The sequence below is a fragment of the Nicotiana tabacum genome, chromosome 19 (genome assembly GCF_000715075.1).
Source record: "Nicotiana tabacum cultivar K326 chromosome 19, ASM71507v2, whole genome shotgun sequence".
NCBI classification, from domain to species: domain Eukaryota; kingdom Viridiplantae; phylum Streptophyta; class Magnoliopsida; order Solanales; family Solanaceae; genus Nicotiana; species Nicotiana tabacum.
Genome location: NC_134098.1, coordinates 55,332,157 through 55,343,076, shown reverse-complemented (window position 1 = coordinate 55,343,076; position 10,920 = coordinate 55,332,157). Strand labels below are relative to the sequence as shown.

The 10,920-nt window shown below is 37.1% G+C and overlaps 1 protein-coding gene across 2 annotated transcripts; it reads left to right on the top strand.

Moving 5' to 3' along the window:
* Window positions 1-4,200: 4,200 nt before the first annotated feature.
* Window positions 4,201-7,146, top strand: LOC107826540 (uncharacterized). 2 transcript variants are annotated; one of them, XM_016653527.2, is made up of 4 exons: window positions 4,204-4,533; window positions 4,639-5,092; window positions 5,214-5,406; window positions 6,217-7,146. In XM_016653527.2, exons 2-4 carry the CDS (start codon window positions 4,676-4,678, stop codon window positions 6,816-6,818), a joined length of 1,212 nt encoding a protein of 403 aa, XP_016509013.1. In that variant the 5' UTR covers window positions 4,204-4,533; window positions 4,639-4,675; the 3' UTR covers window positions 6,819-7,146. The 2 variants fall into 2 exon arrangements, with proteins under 2 accessions (XP_075093869.1, XP_016509013.1); XM_075237768.1 differs by having other exon boundaries at window positions 4,201-5,092.
* The last annotated feature ends 3,774 nt before the right edge of the window (window positions 7,147-10,920 follow it).

The following is a 10,920-nucleotide window of genomic DNA, read 5'->3' as shown; positions in this document are numbered from 1 at the left end:
TTACTAAGGGCATTGAACCACTTTGTTTCATTGCCCCAGGCAGAGTTTCTCTAAAGATAATGCTGAAAATTAATATTGTTACACTAACATTAATTGAAATAACACATACCATTGATCTCTAAAGGTATAAAATTTGAACTTAAATATAATGTCAATATAAAAGACGTTGATATCCAAAACTAAAAACTATGACGAAATATAAAAAATACGACACAAAAACAATTATAATAAAAGTTAAAATGTCCTTGTTTTTCTCTCTAATTCATACATGACCCTAAAGCATTACTCAATTGCGAAAAAACGGGAACAATAGAGAGAACTAATAATACCTTTGGAGAAATTTATTTCTTTCTACACCAATACCTGTAGAGAACAATGAATAATGTGGATCAATAGGAATAACTGGCTTATTCTTTTCCTGCATAGAGTCATGCAATAAATCTGAATCCTACACAAACCAGAGAATTACATAAGGAAGCATATTGTTTTGTTGTGAAAAACGGAATAAGCTAGGAGGAAAAAGACAGCGGTAGAGACCAAACCAAGAATTTAACCAAAATCGGCATATTATTGTCCAACAAATAGTAGGTTAGCAAGAAGAAGTATGCAACGAGAAGTAGAGTTCAAAAAAAGAATTTGACCCAAAGTTGGCTATGTAGCCTCGGTGTATGCTAGTTTAAATGAAATGAAAAATCAGCGATTTACAAATATTTAAGGTTATAAAAGTTGATCAATATTTCATGGATATTTAATCGTTCAACATTTAGTATAAATTATTCGTACTTTTATAATAATAAATAGATAGATATAGATTTTGAAAAACATTCTATACAATGTGAATTTCTGTAATGATACTATGAGCCCGTTTGGATTGGCTTATTTTAAGTACTTTTAAGCCAAAATACCTTTTAAGTCATTTTGTAGTGTTTGAATATATAAAAAAAAATGCTTTCAAGCATTTGTTTTAAAACAAAAATGACAAAAATAAGTCAAAAGCCAAAAACTAAAATTCCTAACTTATGGCTTTCGGCTTAAAAGTCATTTACAACAAGCACATCCAAACGTGCTCTATATTTCTTTAAGGGCCCTTGTCATCTCATTTGTAGAAACGTGCACAAATTATTTTTCACATAATTAACCGGAAAGTAAAGAAAGTTGATCATGAAGCTGTTAGAGCTGATAACGTTTGTTTAAACTTTTTTCTTTTTAAAAGTTAAGTTTGCAAAATCAGGTTTTGAAGATTTGAAAACAGCATTTGTGTGGCATGCTTTGCAAAGATAATTTACTTTTTTCCCTCTCCAAACTCGGGAAATGTTAAAAACTCCTCAAAAGATATGAAAATATGAGTTTGAAAATCTTCAATTTCTTTTTTTTTTGGGCAAAAAAAGAAACTGAAAAATTGAATTTGCAAACTAACGGCATGGATTTCACGAAACTTATGATATGATTTGTATTGACTTTTGGCCATGAACTGATTCTTGGTGACCAAAACACGTAATACTTTATAGCACAGAGAGACTAGATAGAGAGAGAGGAAAAAGCTGAATGATGATAGCAATTGTTAACAATACTGTTGAATCATAAACTTTCTTTTGAAGAAAAAGTCAAAAAAGATGAAATCGTATGACTATTTTAGAGATTTTCATATCTTTTAGAACTATTCCACCCAAGTGTTTTAGGTCCTATCACATTTTTTTTTGCTAACAAGGAACCCGAATGCCGCTACACTTTGGGTGCACAACTGTCCTATATAATAATACCTCGAAAATCCCATTAGAGTATAAATTGTAATAGACAAGTCCGGTAGGATGGACTCAATCCACAAAATATGCAAGTGTGTTTCGATTCATACTTATTATTAATACTATTTTTTTCACCATACTTATTGTTAATACCAATTCGTGGAGAAACTGAGAGTGAAGGGATTGCTCTTCAAAAAGGAGTGCCACGATTTTCCTATAAAGCGATAAGAAAGGAGTCGGGCTCGGGCCTAACTCCCCCAAAAGAAGAAAAAGTGGAAAATAAAGAAGTAGACGCGTATCACACGACATACTTGAATTGTGCCTTCTAATTGACTCGCGTTCCTTTCTGCTTTATGAAAATTTTGAAACCGTGACTTATATACACTATATCTATACACGCGAGTTTTTGACTAAAATTATCCTTTTTGGGAGTAAGTGTAACTTTGAGGTCGGATTTTTAATTGTAAATGCTCTGTTAATATGTGCATCAGGCTACATAGTTAAATTGTTGCTCCTATATCTGCTAATTGGTAAAGCTTATATGGATTATATTTGGATGTCTAGATTAATTTATAGTACATAGTATTTTTGATCTCTTAACATTGTTGCCATGGCTTTGTATCGTGTTTAAATACTCAATTGTCAATTTCATTTTCGTCTCGGTTAATAAGAAAATCTAGCTATCTTTAGTCATCTCCAATTACTAGTATTAAAAGTTTTTTTTTTTTTTTTGTCATCGACTTGCATTATTTACTGATTTGATATGGAAATAAACGAACGCGACATGCAACCCTCTATTCTCTTTTTGTGTTTCTTCCTAATCATTGGATAGCTACTGCCCTTTTTAGCATTTTTGTGGCTATGCAATCCTCAATTATAAGAGCAAATAAAATTAAGAAGGTTAGGATTTTTCTTACTACTGAAACAAAGATGAAAAAAATGAATAGGAGAAGAAGGTGGAAGGAATAAAATTGATTTGGGGTGAAGAGCTAGCTTCTCTTCACGTGCAGGTCATTTCTCTGTTAGTTTTAACCGTCTTTGGGGAGTTTGCTGTTATTTGAATTATATATAGTGCTCATGGTTATATTTAGAGGATAAAATTATACCTATCCTTAAAGATAATGGAAAATTTTAGCCAAAAACTTCGCTATATACCCTACGGATTAACAATGAAAACTTTTCTCTAGCAGTCAAGCGCTAATGTCCCATATAGTACCTTATTGCTTGCGGCTCCTTTATATGCACGGAAAAATGACAAAGAATCTGGGTTGCTTCAAGTCCAAGAAAAAAGAAGAAAATACGGGTTGCTTTCATAAGTAAGCTCCTACCATTTTAATAACGAGAGGTGTAAATGAGATTGTTGACATTCTCTGATTCAATTACTAGGAATGAAAACCTCGACGCGAATTTGAATTAATCGAACAATAAAAAAAGCTTATATCGAACAAATTTAAAAGTCTAGGTTGCTTCGACTCCAAGGAAAACTTTTATGATACTGCCCCAAACTTAAATGTGAGAATGCAAGACTTGATTATATTTTCAATTCCTATGAATATGTGACTTTTTTTTTTAATCTTTGTATTTCTCGGTTTGGAATGGCAATTAACATATCAGGCAGCATTAGACAGACTAAAATCACACGCACCTAAATTTTTGTATTGAAAACATCATACTGTGAAATTGATTTTCGATGTCTTTAAATACTACTAGCATAAATGGTATGAGCCTATATACTTTTGTGTGTGATAAAATATGAAATAAATCTATATGTATTATTGATAGATTGATAAAATTATATAAAGATAAAGGTGTAATAACAATTTATGCATAACAAAACAGTTGATCTTTATTTTCTCGGCACCTAATTGTAATATTGTACCTCAATAATGTTTGGTAGTGATGAACGAGTCTTTATCAATCGAAATCCCTGTCAACTATCTCTTTTTACCGCTATTCGGTCAGTTTCAAGGTTATACGGTAACTAATTAATCGAAGTAGTAATTTTTTACTTTTACCACCAACCAAGTACATCAACATTGACTGCTGACTAGCCTTACAATTCTGGAAAATGAAGTAATAACAAAAACAGAAACAACCAAAAAGCTTACAGGTCGCGTAGTTCACGCCACGAACGTGATATGATATCCCTTCTTCGGTTCAATTAAAAAAAAGGAGGACTCACGAGTTGCGACAACCCAAGTTCGGTGCCACAACAACAATAGTGGATAAGCCCATTTCCGTCATTTCACAACAATTTGCGCGTCACCTCAGTAAGACGTGGCGTCCTCTGCTTTCGATCATGAAATGAACCGCAACATGCACGCGCCACGTATAATGTTGGAGCAGATAAAATCAACAAGGCCACATCATACGCCGACGTGGCAACCCCAATCCTAGTCAGCTACCCTACCACTCTATATCCCCCGTTTTTAAAATGACCCACCCAAACTCCCTGATCACCACTTTGAAGGCACTCCACCCACAGTTTTCACCTAAAAGCTCACTCCTTTACTCTCTCTAGGGTTTATTATATATATATCTTCGTCGGTAATATCGCCGGAAATGATTTTTCCGGCCATCGGTTTTGTTATGGAGTGTTATTGTGATGACGTCATGTCGTGTAGCCGTCGCAAAATCGGCGATTTTTAGCCGTCTCGTGTTTGTTGAACCTTAAGCAAAAGTTACAGACTTTTTAGCTTAGGAGAGTTTCCAAGTTATTCCATGCTTTGTCGAGTAAACCGCTAGAAGACTATTTTCTACTCTAAATACTGATTTTCTACTAGATAAAAAGGTATCTGTTTTAGCTTAAGCCTCTCTTTTGTATTAGTTTCTCACAGTTCATCAATTTCTCGCCGAATTCTCGTGAATCATTTGAAATTTTCGTGGTCGATTGTAGAGTGTGAACTTGAAATCGTAGTATCAGAATTGTAGTTATGCCTTTTCCGATGAAGATTCAACCTGTTGATTTCAATACCGTGGAAGAACCGAGTCGATATGACTCGTTTAAGCCGGTTCAAAAGTCACGGTTCAAGCGGCTATTCGAGAGGCAATTTTCAGGACTTTTGAGATCATCGGCGCCGCTGGAGAAGCTGGTGGCCGGCGAAGAGTTGATTTGTAATAAGAAGGATGTTGCGTCCGACGAGTTCGAGCCGAGCTCCGTTTGTTTGGCTAAAATGGTACAGACTTTCATTGAAGAAGGTGAGGCCGATAAACATCGGTGCAATCGGAACCGAAAATGCAATTGCTTTAACTGTAATGGTACTGACAGCTCAGAGGAGGAAACTGATTCACTCAGTTGCTTCGGTGAATCGAATCATACTTGTTGCAACGATGCTTGTGAAATCCTCAAGGTATTGCATGTTCCATTAATATGCAATTTTACCTTAATTTGTTGTTAAAATTCTTCTTAGAGTTAAATTAACAGTGTCTGTTCTTTGCGTGTTTCTCAAAATAACTCCCTTTTTGGTGTAGAGTTTGGTGCCGTGTCCTTCCGTTATTGAAAGGAACGTTTTAGCTGATATTACAAAGATCATTGAGAAAAACAAGATGGGAAAGCGAAAGGACAATTTCATCCGAAAGATAGTTGTTGATGGCCTCTTAGCTGCGGGATATGATGCTTCAATCTGCGAGTCTCGCTGGGACAAAACTCCTTCCACTCCTGCCGGTAAACTCACAATTTCAACAACAAAGATGTGCTGGATTTTTTTGCTTAAATCTGAATTGGAAACTATTAACTTCATGCTCATATGTGTACTGACATATAAATCTCTTTAGTTTTGTATGGTTAAAGATCTATATATATTCCAGTAACTGTGAGATGACATATAAATCTCTTTAGTTTTGTATGGTTAAAGATCTACTATATATATTCCAGTAACTGTGAGAGTGAGAATATTAATTTTAAAGTCGTCAAATTATTGCTAAAGGTATTGCAATGCATCTGACCGAAAATAGAGCAGAATGGATACAAAAACTTACAATGAAGTCAATTGGTTCATTCATCATATAATCGATCCTATTATTTCGACACAGAAGACACATATAATTGATCCCAATTAGTTCCAGATTAAGGCCTAATAGCAAGAAAACTTGGTCTGCAACATGGCAAGTTACAACTTGCATTTTGTTTTATATTCAGGCTAGCTTAAATGGAGAAACATGAACAATGAAGATTCATATAGCCAATACCAACGTGTTTGGGACTGAGGCATAGTTGTTGGCTATCTGCTTAGGCTGCCTTTTTTTCTTTCTTGCTATTATGGGGCTAAGAATTCAACAAAAAGTCTGAATCTTTTCTACAGGAGCGTATGAATATGTTGATGTTTGCTATTATTTTTGGGTTAAGATTTCAACAAGACTCTATCTTTTCGACAGGATCGTATGAATATATTGAAGTTGTTGTGTATGAATATGTTGATGTTGTTTGCTATTTATTGGGTTAAGAGTTCAACAGAAGTCTGAAAATTTTCTACAGGAACGTACGAGTATGTTGATGTGGTGATTGAAGGAGAAAGACTACTAATTGACATTGATTTCAGATCAGAGTTTGAAATAGCAAGGTCGACCAGGTCCTACAAATTTCTCCTCCAATTGCTGCCCAACACTTTTGTAGGCAAAGCGGATCGCCTTCAGAAGATTGTTCATTTGCTAACAGAGGCTGCAAAGCAGAGCTTGAAGAAGAAAGGAATGCCTTTTCCTCCATGGCGTAAAGCTGAATACGTGAAAGCCAAATGGCTGTCACCTTACACCCGTATCAAACCAACTCTAATGGGGGCACCAACCGTGTCAAACTCTGCTCCCGAAACTGGCACTGCTTGCAAAACCTATCAACAAGCGGTAAAGGAGGAGTCTTCAGAGGATTCTTGCGGGGAGCTGAATCTGATTTTTGGAGAGAGCAGCCAACTCTTGGAGAATAACGCCAAGAGCGTGATTACCTATCCTCTATCTGCTTGTGATGACGAAGAAAAGGATGTGATGGTGCAGCAAGGCAAACCACCTGACACTAAACACAAGGATTCAAGCAATGGTGCCAGGAAGATAACTGGTTTAACTTCTCTGATTGAAGACCACACATGAAATTTTGACCTGTCCTAACCTTTTTGTCGTTTGTTGCTTCTCTGTGTCGAGTTGAAAACCCCGTGTGTTTTAGTAATTGGGGCCATTTGAATCTACGGACCAACTGCCTACTGGTTTGTCTCGGCAGTCCCCCTTCAAGTTTTATAGTAAGGGTCTATGAGTCCATGCCACTAATACAACTTTATAGTCGATAGATTAGTAAAGGAGCACTGATAAGTGTCTTGTTTGTCAGTTTGGTTCTTGGATATTTTCCAAGTGTTTTGCAAATACATGTTAGCTTGTAGTATTACTAATATCATGAAAATAAAGTCTTGGAACTATTTTGGTATGAGCTTCTCTTTTTGCAACTTTTCATGCGTTACCACTTGAAGCGGCCATTGCGCTTGTAGTGCTTGTGTTTTACTTTTGAGTCTTCGTTCTCTGGCAGTTTGATGTTCTAATTTCATTGTGCAAACCCGTTCGTAGCTATCGTAATGAGAGAGCGAACTCGACCTGATTTTCAATTAAGCTGTCATTTACCCAGTCTTATGTACTTTAATGTGTCGTTTGGTACATCCGATAAGAATAATACGTTTGGGATTAACTTTAGTTTGAGGCATTAGTTAATTTCGGGACAAGTGGTGAAATTATTTATCCCACCTAGAAGGTGGGACAAGTCTACACTAGACGGTGCAATTATTTATCCCATGCGAAATAGAATAACTAATCCATGAAATAGCCCATGGATATCCCACTATTAATCAATAAAATATTAGAGGAAGTGGAGAATGTAAGATACATAGTTACGTTTTGCTCTCTCGAAACATTAAAAGATAAGATGACATGGTATAGCGAAGAACTCTTTAATCAGAAACCAAAAGTAACAGAACGAGTTTTGCGAAATAATGCATGCAGGATGCACTGTATTCTTTATTAAGGTGATTCTTATAAGTTATAATATAAAGGGGAGCGGGGAAGAGAATTGATTTTCGCACCATATATAGACGTGTGACCTTTAATATTTTATGGAAGCGTTTCCTTTCAATATTAAAGGGATGATCTTAGTGCGAAAGAATCAAAAAGCTCATCTAGACATGAAAAATTGTACAAACTGCAAAGAATATAATTATTACTGCTGGATAAAAGATGAGGCATTGCGTAAAATGGAGGTGTGATAGGACTTTAATTTGCCCCATACTGAGCCAAGTTACCAACTTTTTGGTGAAATTTTCCGTCTTCTTTTTGTCGCAGCGTAATGCCGCGTTAGGTAGAATTTCACAAGTGTTCTTATTCAATTTATTAGTATCCAGTTTACTATTGGAGTATCTTATAAAGACTTGACTGGTCATCGTTGAAAGTGCCATATTTTGTTAGAAGGTGTTAATATCAAGTGTAAATAAGCTTTTTCCCCTATTTGCTCCCTTTTGACATAAGAACCACATTTTTGTTTGTTACAATTCCTTCCATGTAACTGAAGTGAGCTCAAATTGCAGGAAGGGTATCCCATCTTCCTCTTGTTTTGGGTTAATTTACTTAAAGAATGTTTCTGGAAAAGAGGAACGAATATTAAATTTGTCTGACACGGTGTTTGTGGATTAGTCAAACTCAATAGTAGTTGTTTATGGTAGAACCAAGGCCAATATATTCCAACTTTAGTTACTTGTATATTTTCGATTTGATTTGAATATTGCTGCTCCCTTTCATTCTAGCTTTTCGAATCAATTTTATCTGAAGATTTATATATGTTTATCAACATTTGAACAACAATGTGGGTGCCTAATACTTAATTTTCATATCTCAAGACCAGTGAAAATTTTCATATATTCATTTTTGTAGAAATGGAAAAGAGTACTACGGAGTAATAAATAATAATGGGTAGCTGGGAAAAAAGTTTATTTACGCATTGCAGAAGTAGTATTATCTAATTCCGTGTAGATCTAGAACGTGTCACTTTTATGTATAAAAGGATTATCTCATAATCAATGGTTAATTTCCTCTCACGCACTGCAGAGAATATAATTATTACTTGTGGATCAAAGCTGCTGACTTACGTGAAAAGGAGAGAGCTAAGGAATTTCCTTTTTGGTGAATTTCAGTGTTCTTTTGTCGCGACGTGCTGCTGCTGCGTTACTACATTTTCAGTAAAGTTATTGTGCAACTTATTCGGGAAGATGCTGTGGGAACGGGCAAACGGAGTCTACCCATAAAACCATACTCCAAAATCTCAAAAAGAGGTTAGACAGATGCCAAAGAAAGATGGAAAGAAATCTTGCCCTAAGTCCTACGGGCATACCATACGACCTCAAAGTCCAATATCGGAGTCACCCGTTTCTCATTAGTCTACGGCCCCGAAGTCCTAATACCGGTCGAAGTCGGAGAACCAAGTCTCAGGTTCCGATTTGCAATCGAAGAATCAAACAACGAGACCATGAACATGAGCCTGGAACTGTTAGACGAAAGGCATGAAGCCGCCCTCGTCCGAATGGCCGTCCAGAAACAACGGATCGAGAGGTATTACAATCGAAGAGCCAACCTTTGCCACTTCAATGTCGGGGACTTAGTGTTGAGGAAGGTCACATTAAACACCCGGAACCCGAACGAGGAAAATCTGGGACCGAACTGGGAAGGTCCGTATCAAATTGTCGAGATCACTAGAAAGGGGTCGTACAAACTCGGAACAATGAACGGAGAACAATTACCGAACAACTGGAACGTAACTCACTTGAAACGATATTACTACTAAGGTACGACCCCGATCACTTCTTTTATTTATCTACATTTTGGGCTAACACTTGTAGGTAGCCGTCAAATAGCGACATAATTTTCTAGGTCTGAAAGCACGCGTTGTACTCTTTTTCCCTTGAACCGATTTTGTTCCAAATGGGTTTTCCGGCAAGGATTTTAACGAGGTAATAGTGGATCGTGCTAACTTAGAATCGAAGACCGGTTGTCAACAATATTCGAGGCTTCTCTACGATCGACCTCTAACACTGGGGGGCATTACTCGTGGTAAACAATTTTGGCAAGGAAAGAAACTTCGCGCTCAAATAGTCTAGGTTCAATCGATAGAATTTACTGTAAGGGCCAAACAATGAAATGAACCATGCTCATATAGACCACTCGAGCCCGAACACAAAGTTTGAACACATGTGCAACCTTGCATATTACGCACAAAATTGAAAGAAAGTTTCTACCTTGCGGATAAATATTTTGCCTTTTGAAATTTTTTCCTTATTACATTTTGTAATGACCTGACCGATTGTTTTACTTTCTAGAACCCCGTAATACTTCCCGTACGTGTTTTTACTGTTTTATGACTTGCGGGGATGGGTGGTTCGGGATTTGGAAGGGTTTGGGTTAAAATCGGAACACTTGATTCCTTAAGTTGGCCTTAAAAGGCTAAATTTGACTTCGGTCAACATTTTGAGTAAACGACCTCGGAATTGCAATTTGACGGTTCCAATAGGTTCGTATGATGATTTTGGACTTGGGCGTATGTTCGGATCGGATTTTGGATGACTCGGGAGCGTCTTGGCGCCTAATAGTGAAAGTTGGTTATTTGAAGGTTTTAAAAGTTCTTTAAATTTGGTTTGGAGCGGGTTTTGGTGATACCGAGGTTCAAATAAAATTTCGAGATCGGGAATAGGTCCGTAATGTCATTTAGGACTTGTACACAAAATTTGATATCATTCCGAGTAGCTTAAGTACGTTTCGGCGCATTGGGAGTAAATTGAAGAACTTGGAGTTCATAAGTTTGATTCAATTGGTTTTGGAGTGTGATTCTTAGTTTTAACATTGTTTCGGGCGTTCCGAGAGTTCGAGCGAGTCCGTTTTATGATTCCAAACTTGTTGGTATGTTCGGGCGGGGCCCCGGGGCCCCTGAGTGTCAATCAGACGAGGCTCAGACCAAGTTGGAAATTGGGAGCAACAACTGAAGCTCCCAACTGTTGTCATAATCGCACCTGCGCTTGGCCAGCCACAGGTGCGAGCTCGCAGAAGCGGCCAAGAAAGGGCAGCCCAGGATCCGCAGGTGCGCCCCAATCTCCGCAGAAGCGGGACCCCGTCCGCAGAAGCGGAGCCAGCCTGCCTGGGCATTGTAGCAGAAGCGGACTTTTGTCCGCAG